The 17,347-nt window shown below is 33.3% G+C and overlaps 1 protein-coding gene across 1 annotated transcript in view; it reads left to right on the forward strand.

Annotated features, from left to right (window-relative positions):
* LOC145727737 (uncharacterized) overlaps positions 1–16,693 on the forward strand; it is an 84,360-nt gene extending 67,667 nt beyond the window's left edge. The window contains 3 exon segments of the mRNA XM_081977553.1: positions 5,646–5,722; positions 11,927–13,188; positions 13,190–16,693. Of these exon segments, the coding sequence (XP_081833679.1) occupies positions 11,975–13,188; positions 13,190–13,619 (1,644 nt within the window). The 5' untranslated portion in view covers positions 5,646–5,722; positions 11,927–11,974 and the 3' untranslated portion in view covers positions 13,620–16,693.
* Positions 16,694–17,347: the final 654 nt, after the last annotated feature.

Here is a 17,347-nt window from a genome sequence, read left to right on the forward strand (position 1 = left end):
TACGATTTCTACTTTTCTGAACAATCCATTACATTGTAATGGACGAATTTCGATTCTCGATTGATATCCCGTCCGATGGCTAACTATTAATTTGCTGTGAACCTATTGTTCTCTTTTATTAAGCATGCATTAATATATTAAAGGCTTCAAGTTCAGACTATTGAAACAATAGCACTTACCTCTTAATTCGAGTAATTATGTCTAAAACTTTTCGACTCAAGTGCGTCAATTCTTTTATTATTTGTTAATCGCCTTCTAGGCAAAAAAAAAACTTTCTTTTGTCAGAAATACTCGCCTTGTATTAAAATAATTGTTTCACAGCCGGTGGTTTTCTTTTGCATAACCAAACAATAAAAAATGATTTTAATGGGATGTCAGTTGGATTTAATTATAAAAAAATTTTGTGTAGCGAGCGAAATGTGTTAAGTATAACCAACAAAACGGTTCTCACCGGAAAATGAAGCGTAATTAAGCTGGGTTTTTTGTAATTTTCATTGAGCGTATAGTTTTTACGAAATTAAAACTAAGCATGTTTGGTTTGGATGTGAATGAAACCAGGTTAAGATCTTGCTATTAAGGTGTTTCAATTGACTTTCTTTTTAACGACTTATGTTACGCATTCGAATTGAATTTATAATATCTGATACAAAAAATTAATTTTATCGTTTGGTGATCCTAATCCGTAAACAAGGTTTTTTTTATTGATCACAACTATTTTCGGTAATAACCGCTGTCCGGTTGAAGGTTAAAAAATAAACCAGGTAGTAAGCTGGTAGACAAATTAAAGTTTTCTGCCCCAGAGAAGTCAACGTTATCATCAAGGACCAAAGTCAAGCTAAATTCTTCCGGTTGCGTAAGCCACAAAAGTGCTGTTGTTATCTTACAACATTTTCCTTGATTTTACATCAATCGATGCTTTTGTATTTACACCAAAAATGTTCTAGGATCTAAATCCAAGAAGGTTAAAAATAGATGACTTAAAAATGACTTGGTACGACGTCTATAACATGTCAAAAGTATTTACAAAATTGCTATATTTAGCTACGTAAAATTCGTGGAGTTGCACGTAACAACTTTTGACTGAATTCTCAACAAATACTGTTACCAATAGCAAAACAGTTCTTGCAATTCAAATTTATGTGCGTTTTGTGGAAGATTTCACAATTCCATTACATTTACCAACAGATTTAAATTTGTGTGTATTCTGTTTGTTATACTTTTCTTTAACTTTTGAGTATTTAGATCATACAGGGGTGTTCACAAAATATGTTGCGAAAGTGAAATAGATAATCTTCTTTTTCTTCTTCTTCTTTTTCAGCTAATTGTTGCCAACTGCAGGACATAAGCCTCTTCTAATCTCTTCTTGAGCTGTTTGCTGCCAATGGGTGCCCGCTGTTCTCTTCACTTCATCTAACCATCCTTTTGGGGGCCTACCTATGCTCCTTCTTGTTTCTCTGGGTCTTCATTGAATTAACTTTTTCGTCCATTTGCTGTGGTTTTGTCTGGCTACATGACCAACCCATTGCTATTTAAGGTTATTTAATTCTCAATAGTTATTGAATGGCAGCAGCAACAGCAGCTGATTTGTCTACGAAGGTGTTGTTGGGCGCTTCTCTCTCCTTTAGTAAGTCGATAACGTCTGGCAGTCGTACTTTGTCAAATGCCTTGGTGAGGTCGACAAAACATAGTATGCTGCACTTTGAATTCGATTGCTCTTACTTTTAATTGTTTGATTATGAATAAGGCTTCTGTAGTGGATCTGCTGCGCTGGAAACTCTGCTCTTCTTCTCTGATTTGTATTTGTGTCTGGAGCTTACACTTCAAGATGTGTTTGAGGAGCTTCATGCTTAAATTTATGAGATTCTATACTTCTAGAGTTCTCTAGTAGAGCTTTCTGACCCTTTTTAAAGATGCCTTTCTGTTATTTGCCTTATTTCGATTCCTTCTTGTAGGTCCTTTTTAGTTATTGTAGCTTGATGGCATGTTGTATAATTCTCTTTGTTAGGTGTCTCTGGGACACTGTATAGTTGTTGATCATAGTTTTCCCTCGATCTTATTGAAGAGTAAACGGTTTCTGGTTGCTACATATCCATTTGTAATTGGATGCTTTTGTATCACAGTTAGCTCTTCCTTTTATGTTGTGGTAGCTCTTTCACTTTTGCGCAGAACCATGACTTTGTTTTGTTTCTTGCATTTATGTTTACCAACTTTTTGCTAATACCTTCTTCGTCTGTATTCAATATGCAAGTTTTGGTTTTTCCCAGCTATCATCTACGTTTAGTTCAGCTATATCGATTTCGTTTACTAGATAGTCGATTTTGGTACATGTGTCGTGTGTTGTTGGTTGTTGATTCAATGTTATATTTGTTTATTGTAGTCTATGCTTCTGCTGCCTTCATTTTGCAAGGGGATTCTAGCAGTATTTTTTAAAGAAAGATGCTATGATCTGTTTTAACATTTGCTGAGTTGAGGGTCTTAACGTTCTGTTCTGGTTTATTTTTCCTTTGATTAACAGAACTTACTGGTATTTCCCTGATAGACTCCTACTTGTCTCATTTCTTTTACATGTCAACAAATATTGTGTGACTTTCTCACATTTCATATTACACCCATAGGAGTAAGGTTAGGTTGGGTTGCTACCAACTAGTTTTTTTAGAAAGATGCAGTGGCATCTCTTTCAAATCATCATCATCAATTGAACAAATCTACATAGTTTTTGAATAATTATATTGCATTTATTAAGAGAAAAATTTCGATTACTATACACTTAATTATCAAACATAAACTCACACAGGTTTCGTAATATTATAAAATTTCATCGACTTCTTCCCACACACCTATTCAGGTTTGTCGATGCTGGGGACACCGCCGCAAGAAATTTAATCAATTATCGTTGGGTGGTATCGGTTTCAGAAGAGTAAATCGCCATAATGCTAATTTTTTCGTATGTTACCGCATCGAGTTTGAATCGATAAAAACAAGTTTCGCATGCGAATTATACGAGATAGTAGTATTCCAAATGGTTTTAAACGTGATTCCTTTTAATTCGGATTTCGCCCTGAGTATGGTAAGAACGCGATCAGAGAGTGTTAATTTACCGCCCGCAAAGAACTAGAAACTTTACTTAGTTAGAGAGTTAAAAAGTTTGTGTTTTCTTATGAACATAAAGAAAACTTAATTTAATAATTTTATGGTCTGGTAAAATAAATATACTAATTAAAATGAGTGTGTCCAACTATGTCCAGGACCATTTGGAGGTAATCAGGTGCTGTGTCATCTGCGTACCTTATATTGTTGATCCATGTGCCATTTACTTTGATGCCTAATATTGTTGTTCTAGGAGAGCTTATTGAAAGATCTTGAAGAAGAGTAAATAATGTTAAACAGAAGTGGAGAGAAAACTTACCCTGGTCTTACATTTCTAAGGTTTTTCTATGCCTTTATAACTTTGTTGTCAAATCTTACATCTGCAGATGATTGGTTCCAGTACAATTTTCAATACAGCGTATGTCTTTTTGATCTATGTTAAGTCCCTTCAGAGTTTGAACGAGTTTATGATGTTACACTCATCAAATGCTTTTTCGTAATTTATGACACGTGTCACCATATCTTTTCTCTGATCATAACGATTCTGAACCACACTTGATCTCTTCTAAATCCGAATTGTGATGATCCAGGACCGCTTTCGCAATGCTTCAAATCTTGTTCCGTTGTTCTTTTTTGGGAGCGGGATGGACAGAGATGTAAACCATTCTGATTGTTGTAAATTTGGTTGAAAACCCTCTTAATACTTTCGTTGTCTAGTAACTTAAGTAATTCAGCAAGCACTAAATCTGGTCCAATCGTTTTCTTACCTTTCTAGCGTGTTATTGCTCTAATAATCTATTCTATCGTAATGACAGGCCCAAACAAATTATCCTCCGGATCATCTTCTAACTGAGGTCTATCATCTGCAAAGAGGTTGCTAATAGCTTTTTCTATGCATAATCTTTTGCCGTTTAGTCTTGTTTTAGAAAGAGAAAGTCTGTTTCCTATATACTCCAACTATTTCTTTTATTTTCATACTCATCGTGTTGTTCCATTCCTTTGCAAAGTACCTTCAGCCCCTTATTTCTTTCTTATTTTCTGCCGTATTTATTATCTTTCCCTTGATGTCATTCCATGTGTTATCAAAGTTCATCTCCTCAGTTATATCGCTAACATTGTTAACGCTTTACTTAATTTTTAGTTCACTTTACTTTTGATGCATCTGTTCTTTTAAGTCTGTCATAGTCCATTCTTGGTTCTTGTTTTTGTTTTTTCCCATTAGTGATCACTAACATTAGATTACATTAGAAATTTCTTCAACATTATTTATTTTGTTAACAAACATTTCTCTAATGGAAAATTGGTGGTTGACGACTGGTGGGGCCTCATCCCAATTTTGTTTGATTTTCAGTGTGAATACTTTTATAATTGGTTATAACATCACAAAACACTTGTCTCTTAATCTGAAAAGTTAACAAATACATTTTTTAGATTAATTAATCAAAAATCAGTTCAGGTGTATTAAAACAAATACTTTTAACGTTTAATGCACTCAACGGTCATCAATAGCATTTTCTTCGTTACCTTTCTTCTGCTAAGTGAAACGCCAGCACATCGTCGTCAAGCAAGCTGATTAGGAAAACTCGGTCAACATCAAAAGAAGCAATTTTATTATGGAAAATTACTGCCGTAAAACGATCAAATTAACGCCGGGATGATGCCATTTTGCTCTTAGGCTAGATTCATTATAAATTACACGCTCTCGGTAGGCTTAGTTTTTGTTCGAAATATTTTAACTGTAACATCATTTATTTAGATCTTTGTAGATTGTAGAGAAACCTTTTTAGTGAAACCGTAAAAAAAATGGTCAATGTGCCACAGAGTGTTAATTTAAACCATATGCTTAATTAATTATTTATTGGGTATCGTGATAGTCTTGACAGGCTGTATTAAATGCTTCCACACAGAGTGAAGACAAAAAAGTTGGAATTCATTCATTTAAATTCAGAGAATGTAATTTCAGGAAAAAAAACGCTTGTCTGTCAATTTTGATTTTCAAATTGTTCTATTTAGTTAAGTTCCTAATTGTCCAATTTCGTTAAAATAAACAAAAATCACATTTTTGCAACTTTTCTAATTTTGAACGAAAATAATAATGTAAAGTTGACGAATCGTGTGACCAAATCAATTTTGTAAAACAATAATTAATTTTCGATTATGATTTTATTTTGGTCAGCCTGTATGCAAGCTTGTTATCAATTAAATCCAACTATTCTTTATTAATTACTCCACAAAATTTTATCGCAACGTATGTTGCCGTTTAGTAGGATTGTAAAAATGTCCCTAATTTTTGTATTTTGTTAGGACAGAAATGGTCTAAACAATTTTTGAGCCATTGTCGAAAATTAAAATGTTGTGTATGTTTTCACACATAATTTGAATATTGATTAACTGAGATTTATCGAGGAACAAGCAAGAAATTAACTTAAACTGACATTGCTCGTTTTTGAGCCACCTTTCATAAATGTCATTTCTTGCATGTGTTCATGGATACCAATCTCAGAATTTTAGCTTAAGTTGCTTCATTTGGATCTGTATTTTGTTTTTTTTTGTTTCAGGGTTGCCGGCCATCAGGTTACAAGCTCCACCCACTCGATTCGACCAAACCAACTGATCTTCTTCCATATTATTTAGAGTAAGTATATCTATTTCAGAAAGCAATTCCTAATTACTCCTACAACAGTTCAAAACCAAATAAACAAATAAAATATCAAGACTCTGCCTGTAACTAGTCTGTACTGTAGGTACTACTCGTTACTTAACATATCCAATTAAAGTTTAGACGTACATATTGAGTATATAAAAAAAAATAAACAATGTCAATAAAAGTCTAATGGAAATCAGTCCAAAATTAAATCAGATCGACGAAGAAATCGCATCATTACCACTCAAACTCTGTCGTAACGTATCCGTAATCCGCTTAACATGTAATAAATCACAATTTACACAGAAACCCGTAGTACTGCTAGTACTGCCACTGCCTACACGAGCACAAACAGGCCGTTTGTGGTGGGCGTTTGATGTCAATTAAATTTCACTCCTTATTTAGGTGAATTCAGTGTTTGTCTAGGAATGTGTAACAATGTTCTTACGCATGCCGGCACCTCGTACATGGACACTATTATTTTGTTTTATTGACGGGTTTCAGTCAATTACCGCCATCTGTTGGCAGGAAAACTGATTCGGTCGTGATGTACTTAGTTCCAATGTTTGTTCGACAAAAGCGTTTTAAGTGAGCACCAGAAAAATGTTTGAATTTAATGCCGATAGACAACTATCCGTTACAAAGAGTGAAAGTTAAACCAAATATTTTAATGGTGTCTGACGTAAATTCATGTAGTAATTTATGGCATAATTTTGTACGTTTGCTTTATTTATTAAATTTATACATAATTACTTTGACATAATTGTTATACCGGGTGTTTAGGTTACACTTTACCAGCAATTAACTCAGAAACCGTAACAGGTTAAGTTTTAACATAAAACTTGTTTGGTTGGTTTTAAGCTTCATAATACAGGATGAATCAAAATAATATTTCTACACTTTGAATAACAGAACGTATGTAATATGTCTATTTTTCACCGTAATTAAATTGTACTTACATTCGTTCAGATGATGAAGACTCGCGGTTTTAATAATTTGGAATTCGCTGTCAAGACACACTGTGATTATCATTATATTACAACAAAAATTACAAGTGTAAACTGAGTCAACTGGCAGTTTGTGACAACCACAAGATCGGTTATAATTTGCTGAGTCTACTTTATATCATAATCTTTTTATTTTATTATTGAGGAAATGTTCTTTAAAGTCTTTCAAAAATAATGTTGTAAACCAATAAGTCACTTGTCCTGGATGGTAATTTTTAAAAGATTTTCGTCTTAAATAAATAGTTACCAAAACGTTTTGCAGTACAGTATTGCATCATCAGACTGATCTGAATTCTCAGTCGTTTTTTCTCCTCTTTCAAGTGGTGTTCTCCAAAACCACTTTGATGGCCTTTGCTGTACAGGATGACTAAAGAAAGTGGAGGTCAGTGAGAAATTGTCGGTTTTCAAACTCCAGATTCAGTTTTATTTATTAATTTTAATTTTTTCCACTTTTTTCCTATCTACTAGATTTTGATATATTCCACAAAATCTATTTTGGAGACCAGAAACTCCATTTCTTTGAAAATGTGTTTCCTACCAAGAATTTTGACACCTGTTGGTTTGACTTTGCATACCTCTCTTATTTGATACACTTGGTTATGACTTTTATACCTCTATGAACAGCCAATAAAACAAGCTTTCCATCGACGTATAAAAGTTGGTTGGTTGGTGGTAGAGTTTGTTCGCTAGACGGCGTCAAAGTCAAGCGAGTTATACAGCTCAACCCTTTTGCTTTAATTTTGAATAACTTGCTTATTTGCTGCACTTTTCTAGGACCTTAATTCTCAATAGATAGCCAATTACACCGGCTTTTTATTGACATATAAAAATTGGTTGGTGGTTTTAGATGGTATCAAATTGAAGCGAGTTGTCCAACTTAACCATTTTGACACTCTTTGCTTTAACTTTGAATAACTTGCTTATTTGCTGCAATTCTCTTAGACTTTTATACGTCAATGGATAGCCAATAAAACGGGCTTTCTATCAACGTTTAAAAGTTGGTTGGTTGGTGTTTGCCAAACACCAAGTTCACAACAAAGTCAATCTCACAATTCATTTCACATTTCCATTCACAAGTTACAGATGACTTCATTTACATCGTTGTAAAGGTGGTACAGATTTTTTGTTTTCTTTTGGTTAACATTTTATGTGTTGTCGTACGGTAGTATAGTTATAAATCCTAAACTAAACCAAAGTGTCTAAAAATCTATCAAATACCAGTGACTCAGATTAGCTAACTCTTTTAAGTCCCAAAATAGAGCCTACGACTAATTTTTAATTTAAATACTATACTACAACACCAGATGTAATGTTGAACAATCTCAACAAAGTGGTAAATATGTGGTAAGTTACCTACGTTTACATTTAGTGAAGTAAGTAAGTTGAATAGCAGCACCAGCAATATTCTACTTGCATTAGAAGAATTATTGATGATAAATTTACATAATAATTCAAAAAGAGACACAATTTTTGCTGCATACAAATTTCTTTTTCCAATTGATTACACAAGAATAGTACACTGTGTATGTACATTATTATTATTATTTGTCCATAAAATAATCGCTCTTGATAAATACTTTCCCTCAATTTCTAAAATAATTATCACCTGGGTTGGCTGAACAAAATTATTAAAATTTTTCAAATCTAGGTTATACACGTGGTGTCAGCACCAAACAAGTTGCCTAACTCGATTAATCACATCCAATCAACAACAGTTCCTAGTTTATTATTCTCCCAAAGGTATCTTGCGTACATATACTTAGGAAAAAAAAATGGGTGCCTAATTACACATACTGGGTACCTACCACTTTAGTACCTCAAGTATTTCCCATACAGCCTTGATAATTCATAATTTCCTTCAGGCCAGCATCCATAGTCTATCATAAAGCGTAAACGGATCGCCTACAGTAAAATTAGCAAATAACGCACTTCACAAAAGAAACATTGTATTTAAGGTTAATTAAAGCGTAATTTTTTACTTTATGTTGAGTGGGGAATTTAAAGAATTCGTTGATTTGTGTTATTAATATTATTTGTCTGTGAGCCGGTATTTGTTTGGCATGTGAAGTGTAGCAAATTAGTCAGTATTGCTGTTACGTACGCTTTAATTACTAATGACTGTCATACGTGAGTTTAAATAGATTCTACAGGGTGTCCCACAAACATTCAGAGCAAATGATTTTTTTTTCAAGTTTTAAGTGGCGTTTTCAGTGATGCTAAAAAGTAATTTTCTCCACAAAAAATCTTTAGAAAACAGTTTCTTTTACAAATGTTCTTATAATTTTTGTAGTTTTCTTTAAATAATCAAGAAAATCATAATACTAAAAAGTTAGGTTTAAGGTTGTGTCACTGCGTGTTGCAAATAGATGGACCATTACACTACTGGACTATTAAGTTTTGTTACCACTGTTTAATTTAATTCCTTCCTATTGAATAAATAGAAATTAAACTTATGAATGTGGTTTAATTCAACAATTTTTAATATTTCTTCTTCGTTGACTTCTCAGTAATTTACCGAGAATATTCTCTTACGCTTCTTTTTATTTGTTAGTTATGAATCAATAATAAAGTTTGTTGTAGAGAAGGCTGAGTGTTCTTCACCCCTTTTGTATTCATTTACCTCCACTTTGACAGCATGGACTACTACTACAAGCTGTCAAATTTAACCCCATGAAGCTGGTTTTTGCTCCAATGAGTACTTACAGTGTGGTTCTTCCAAAAAACACATCCATTTTGGCATTTTATAATTTCCAAATAGCTCAAATTCCATTGCCTGAATCGTTTCTTTTGATTTGTTGCATTTATTAACCTTTTCTTCATCATTACCTTAACTTTTCCTAAAATCTCTTTGACATTTTCTGCAAAAATAAATTTCTGAGCAATTTCCATCTCTATTCCCGCGTGACTCTAACATATTGGATGAAGACATACCAAATTAACATTCATAACTAATTTCGACCTCAGAATATCGAATCTGGTGGCTACTTAGCTGTAAGCAATATCGTTTTTGCGGTAAATTTGAAAATATAGAATTTTATCCATTTCTAGCTAGTTAAAGTCAATTTGAAAAAATCGAAAAATTTTTTTACGAAAAAACTACTAAAAATTCCATTTTTTCTCGGTAGTAAATGTTCCAAATACGCCAGTTATTTATTGTCGAATGGAAGGAAGCAAGATCATTTTGCACAAATAAAGGTATATCACTATTTAGGAGTTGACTTTGAACTTGTAATAAAATGACACAATTCTGTCATTTTACTTTCTATAACTGGATAATCCTTAAAGAGTGTGCTTGCGGTGACGTAACTTTTTGATAAAAATTCATATTTCGTGCTATGGACCCATCCGAGTTACATCAAAATAAATGAAATTAGCTGTCATTTTTGACGTGTACATATGCCATTTGAGCAACAATTTTTTATAATAAATTCTATTGTTTCCTAACCCAAACTGATCATGTAACTGAGAGAAGCTGGTTAGGTGAACCGTGAACAACAAAAAAAGAAAAACTGGCTATCTTGGACATATACTACACGGTGAACGTCATCATTTCCAATCGTTCTCCAGAGTAAAATAGAAGGAGGAGAGGAATAGGTAGAAAGAAACTGTTCTGGCTGCGAAACATACGACAATGGACAGGAATAAGGGACTTTCAGGCACTACAAAATGCTGCATATAATAGAATAACATGATGAGGGAAACGATGGACGTCTACGCAGGATTCTGCATGGCACTTTAAGAAGAAAAAGAAACAGATAAATATAAACCATACAGAGTATCCTACGTTCTAAATTTGCTTGAAATGATTGAAGAGGACACATCACATTAACACTTTCTACAGATATTGGATTATAAAAACTGGGACACCCTGTATAATCTTAACAAGACAAATAATAAAAACTTTTCAAATAATTGGTATCCCATTTCCAATCAGCATAAGCGTATACCATTAAGCAAAAAAAAAACAAATGGTACTTACTAGCGGCCATAGACAATCAATCTCACCAAAAACCTATTATTGACTATTATTTCGCCATTATAGTCGCATTCGCATGCGGTTTCCTTATTTGGACCGACAATATTTGGGGTAATTGACCATTGGCCAGGCCATATCGACGTAGCAGGTGGCTGTTTTATTTCTTATATACCGAGTGTCCTAGTTTTATATGATTTAATGTTTCAGTTTTCTTGCACTGCTGTAATCTAATATGGTGTATTACATTAAAACGTATAAATTTACGAAGATTTTTAAGTTATCATAGCACGTTTTTGTTTGAAATAACAGTTGAGATAAATACTAGTCATTTCTTATACCACGTTTGTCAACCCAACCAAGTTTTTTTTAGCGTTGCCGCAAATTTCATTTTGAATAAATACAAAATAGTAAACTGGCACCAGTATTGCCAACCCTTAAATACTATAATTTAACCAAAAAAGTTTTAAAAAATTGCCAGATTTTACATTGCCAGAGTTTAACTTCTTAGGCTTTGCAAATCTTTTAAGAATCCACTTAAAATGCTATTTATGCGTGCATCAACACGGATTTTTCTGATCTCAACATCTGAACATTTTTAGAGTAAGTCATAACCGGCCAAATTGAATTCATGAACCTATAAAACTTAGCCTTTTGAGCACAGTATTTTCTCTTCTCACTGTTACTTAACAACTACTATCAATGGTTTTAATGATAGAAAGTCTCTATAGAAGTAATTTCAGCTCAACATTATGAATATCTAAAATAAATGATTTTTTTCAGAAAGATGCTACTTTACAGCCATCTATCATCAATGACGTACAAAAACGTGTACACATACCTATAAATTCAAATTTCATCAAAAATGCATAGTCTGGTCGTTCGTGAATTTCGCCCAACGAAATTTCCACAACTTGTTATTTCAAGTCAACAATGACAACGCTTCAGGCAATTGGCTTATTAAAATCAGACATTAGAAATAATAGGAACTTTCTACGTACGTCCTAGAATGTGTGGGCGTTATCTTAAAACGCACTTGACGTGCTTCAATAGCCATCCATCATCGCAAATGCCTTCCGGACACCTTTCCGTCTAAACATCACTTTATACTTGTGTCCATTAATTTATCTTTGGGTGTACTTAAACCAATTAAAACTAAGTGCTTGCACAACACTGAATACCGGTAGTGTAATAACTATTTTCTTTTATTTTCAGAAAGGACCCACACCATCACAATGCAGTACAATTAACTTTTGAAACTCTATGGAGCTGAAAGAACCTGTGATAATGGACGTTTCAGACACTTTCCGCAGTGGAGAGCAGGAGATGCAGAAAACTGATTTCTTTGACTTTGTAGTCAATCCCGAAAGCAACGATGCTCAATCGATACAACAATTCGCGAAGCAAATGCGAAACGTGAACGTTTTCCTGGGCAATGGCACCGACGACAGCCGAGAGACCAACAACAACATGATAATCAGCGACATTCCCACAACCACCTCGGATGGTACCATCACCAACTACGACGCTAACCTCTGGAATGATAAAGACACCGTTAAAATAGAAACTGCCATTTTAGAAGACTTAAACAAATATTGCTGGACCAATGATGAAGTTAATGGGGTAGTGCAGATCAAACAACAGACAACCAATAGTAGTAGTAGTGGGAACAGTAATACAAATAGCACCAACACCGATGGGCAAATATATACTACTCTAACCGTACTTAATGGGTTGGAACAAACCCCTACGTGGTATCGTCAACCCCTAACGATAAAAGAAGAAGACGTGTCCATGTCTAGTCCATCAGAAATTGAACATCATCTTCAAAGTGGTGATGGGCTAGATATTGATTCAATTTTAAGTATTATGCCAGGTCAAATCAACGCTTTTAGCAGTCCCTACACTGAAGGAACCATGAGCCCTAACACAGACGGCCTTATCAAGTCAGAAACATATACTTACGAAGACAGTGGGTTTGCTGATAACAAAGAGGAACTTGCAAATTGTCTAATAATTAACACACCTCTACTAGAAGCTCATGATAATTTCAACAATAACAACAACGACTGGAAGTTAACTAACAATAACACTCCTACAAATGATTCTGCAGATTCTTTGCTACGCAGCGCTTTACAAGGTAAAGCTTTTGTGCGTTACAATGGGGCAATCAAAAGTAACAAGCTGCCTGATGTTGAACTACGCAAATGTCTGTCAGAGTCACCTACAAAAACCGAAACAATTTTTATATCCAATGATGACTCGGAAACTTCACAACACTTAACAACGATCGTAAATGATGTTGCTGCAAGTGGGAAAGTCGTCTTCAAAGAAGAATCTCCTTCGGAAAATCCGTCCAGTACGCACAGCGTTGACGACCTACTTCTAAGTCAGTTAGACCATCCATATTCAGAGGACTTTGAAAAACTCAAAAGAATCGCGAATGAAGTGGCGGAGTCAGTAAATCAGTATTGTATACACATCCACGGATAACCAAGTGCAGGCTAGCGTCAGCTCAGAACAAATTGGCATACTCTACAACATCACCTCTCCAGTGCAAGTAACCACACCAATAGTCACCAGCACCAAGTCCACTAAAAAATACAAAAGACTCAACAGCACAAACAAAAGTCAAAGTAATTTACAAGCTGCAACATCAACGACCAATGGAGTGCGCAAAGAAAGGTCTTTACACTATTGCAGCATTTGCTCAAAAGGTTTCAAAGATAAATACTCAGTTAACGTTCACATTAGAACACACACTGGGGAAAAACCGTTTGCTTGCAGTCTATGCGGGAAAACTTTTAGGCAGAAAGCACACTTAGCTAAGCATTACCAAACGCATATAGCGCAGAAAAATGCAGCGGCAGCTGGAACTGTATCTTCCACAAAAAGCAAGAGCAGGTAGCTGAATTCAGCATATGCTGGATCAATTCGTTTAAGATGATCTCGGATTATTAAGGCAGCTTCAGAAAAAAAATTGTAATTTGCCCTTGCACATTAAATTATCGCATGTTATGAGATTAATGAATAATACTAGTTAAAGTGGCAACGTACTACAAAACTTTACCTAAACTACTAGGGCCACTAGTAACTTAAGTAAGGTTTGAACTGTTTTGTCCTATGGACAAGCGATAATAACCAATAGGCTAGAAGGTTTAAAATCCAGTTAAGGAAGGAAGTAATTGCTACAAAAGGTTTTATTGTTACCATTTTCCAAGTTAAACTTTTATTAGACGTTATAGTCGAGACAGATAACTGGGGGAAGGCACTTGTCATCAAGCGATGACATTCTATTTAAACTTTTGCTTAACACTTAGAACTTTTGGTTATTTAGTCTTTGAATCCTGAAAGGTACTATATAAGTAAACTCGAAAAGATCTCTAAAATAATCTATAACTTGTAGTTTTCTGGAACTGCTTCTTCAGCTAGATATTCTATGAGATATCTTGTGTTACTTTATTATTCAGAAGTCAAAAGTATATTACTATCATTCTTACTGCGTTTACTATAAGTATATTTAACACTAAAATTTTCCTATTTTACTCCTAAATAGCCTAGACACTTACTCTTCCTAAAGACGTACAGCAACAATGTCAGTCACTTTTATGCCTGAAAGAATTAAGGTGGGGTGTAAAAATGTAAATCCAAAAATGGAATTTTTCTTTTTTTACGGTTATATACCAATTCTTCATTGACCACCAGTTTGGTACATAACTTGCAGAAGATATATTAAAAATGTGTTTCATTATATTAAACAAAAATCCTTTTACGCAAATTACAAGTCGTATTTTAAGATGTAGCCAACCGTGTTTTCGTTTTCAAAGCACAGAATGTATCATAACATGCTGAAGAGCATCATAGGTTTAAACTTTGTCCACTGCTGAACATAGGCCTCCTCCATCATCTTCAATTGGTTCTTCTCCTGGGCCGTCAGGATCCAGTTTTTTTCAGTAATCCTCTGTTTTGGTCCATTTTTTGGACCTGCTCAGCAGCCATTTCAACCTTGTCTCCTGTACCACAACATCATCGACTCTTGTTCTTTGTCAACTATCTCAATTTCTGCACCAAGCATTGCTCTCGCCATAACGCGTTAACAGATTCTCAACTTGTTAGCACTTGATAGAAAATAGGAAACTTTTTATGGTCTGCCTTATTTTTTTCCAAAGTTTTAAATCAAGGCAGAAATACTGTTTTCTAATTACCATTAGACATCTCAGACACCTTTACAAAATATGTTACATACAAACTGTAAAGCTTCAAATATAAAAAAAAAATTTGATAATTTCTTCTTGTAAAAGAAATATTATTGTCTTGTTAGACATTTTTAAAAACATGAGGTTTTTCAGCATCAGATCTAAGCTAAAACAAATCTACCCTTACACGTTACTTAGGGTCATTGTTTTCATGTTATGGTTCCCTTACAAGCTATATCTATAAAGTCGTACCAATATCCCTCTTGGAAAAACATTTTTACCTCTCCCACCCACTACGTTAAGATGAAAATTCAAGGAAAACCATAAAACCTTTTTGTAGCAATTAACTATTACTGATTCGTCCATTTTCCACTGGCCTACAAGTGATGTTCTTGAATCTCGACTTTCGTCTGACGAATTTGATGGTTTTTATGGTACACCACTTTTTACGACAACCGGGTTACCTGATGATCTAGTTGATTCTATTCGACAGCGCCATATGCCCTCTAGAGTCTAGAAAACTATAAAAACAATCAAAGAGACGCAAATATGAACAATAAGAAAATTTAATAAAAAGTATATATACATCTGGTTCCTATAAATAAATACACCTTGCTGCAAGCTACTCTTATACCAACAAATTTTGTTATAATAATGTTATTTGTATAAAATAATGTGCTGTGATGTTTTATTGTGAAATTAATTTAAAAAGGAGATGTTAAGCTAGTGAAATCTGCCTAAATTTTTTCTTGCCATTTCTGTATTATTATTTAGTTATTTATTTGTCCTTTAATGTTAGCACTTGTTCTGCGCATGTACGGGGTAGGGTGTAATTTTAATAATGTTTTAAGCCGATTTTCCTATAACATAAAGTATTATTTATCCTACCCTGTATACATAATATATTAATAAAGTAATTATTAAAGAATTGTATATTTGTTACAAACCATGAGACAACGAAATAAATGACATGTAGGCTTAAGATTTATGTTTTTTTTTGTTTTTCTATTATAGTTTTACTTGTATTGTATAGTTTTGTATTCATGTTTGTATATAACTACTTATTTATAACTGTCCAACGCCACTTACAAACCATATTTGTTTAAAAAAATTGCGATCTCATTAACCACCGATCAAACAAACCTACTTAACTAAAATAAAACAAGAACAATATAAATACAAACCAAATATGGTTTTAAAGGTGTTGAATCTCAAAACCTTTCTGAAAAACCAGAAAATGTAGATTTGCCCTCCATTTACCTTAAAATACTCATTGCTACACGAACTTGCCCGCTCGTATTACTAGTAGCACATTTTAAAGGCCTGCGGTTGTTTGTACTTAAAAATTGTTAATAAAAAATGTATGACCCATTTGTGCCGTTCTTGTTTCTGTAGAAAACTATCAGTCATGTTGTACCTGAAAGTATTACTGTAAATGTGTTTATTCTTCTTTAAATGTAATAAACCTCGTTTTTTGTCGCAATTTTAATACTCAATTAATCATCACTTTGTTTTACTTATTATTGTAAAATTTATTTAAGCCTACGTGATTAAGGACGGTTTGAAATACTTGGGCCTACAGCTTATTGATTCCAGCCATTTAATCGCTATCTTTATACACAGAGTTTTAATGTTATGTATAGATATAGCAGATTTTATATTTTTTTATTGTATTATTGATTTTATTGAAGTATTTTTATACTAGTTTCAATATTTTATTTTATAACTTTTTTTATTATTTTTTATTATGTAATGTTTTGTAATGAAATAAAATTATTATTATTTATTTTTATTTGTTTAATTTTTCTACGAACAAAGAAAAGCTTGCTTTCATAGAAATTTACAAAATTACCACTTTTCTTATGTCAGCCTATAATAGTCTACGGATTCTATAGCACTACCTGTATTAACTAAACTATACAGTGTGACATTGATTGATTCAACATGACTTAGAAGAAATAATTATTCAATGGAAAAAAGCAAAAATCCTTTGAAACTGCAAATGAACTTATCTCCATGATAACAAGCTAGGAAGCTGGAGATTTTGTCATAAGACCGAATATATTTTGCATGTAAAAAGAGAAAAACGTTCAAAAAGATAGTTGTAGGCAATTTTTTAAAGATATCGATACATATTTGATTTCACTGATGACAAGTTAATTGAAAATATTGTCACATTTCGGTTATGCCTTTGATATCACATCCATCCAAATCCCATAAAAATTACTATAACAATTTTTAAAAAATGACATTTTATGACCAAAAGACACGTAACTTTAATAAATCGGAAACATTATTGCAATTGCAACTATACTAAAGTTAATTTTAATAATCTGTAACAAACTTAAATTTAACAATTAAGTAGTCAATTACAGTTACTAAATAATTAACAATTTCAAAATTTGTACCCTTATTTAATGTTTAATTTACATTTAAACTT

The sequence above is a fragment of the Ips typographus genome, linkage group LG4 (assembly GCF_016097725.1).
Source record: "Ips typographus isolate SLU linkage group LG4, UJ_Ityp_2.0, whole genome shotgun sequence".
Classification (NCBI taxonomy): Eukaryota; Metazoa; Arthropoda; class Insecta; order Coleoptera; family Curculionidae; genus Ips; species Ips typographus.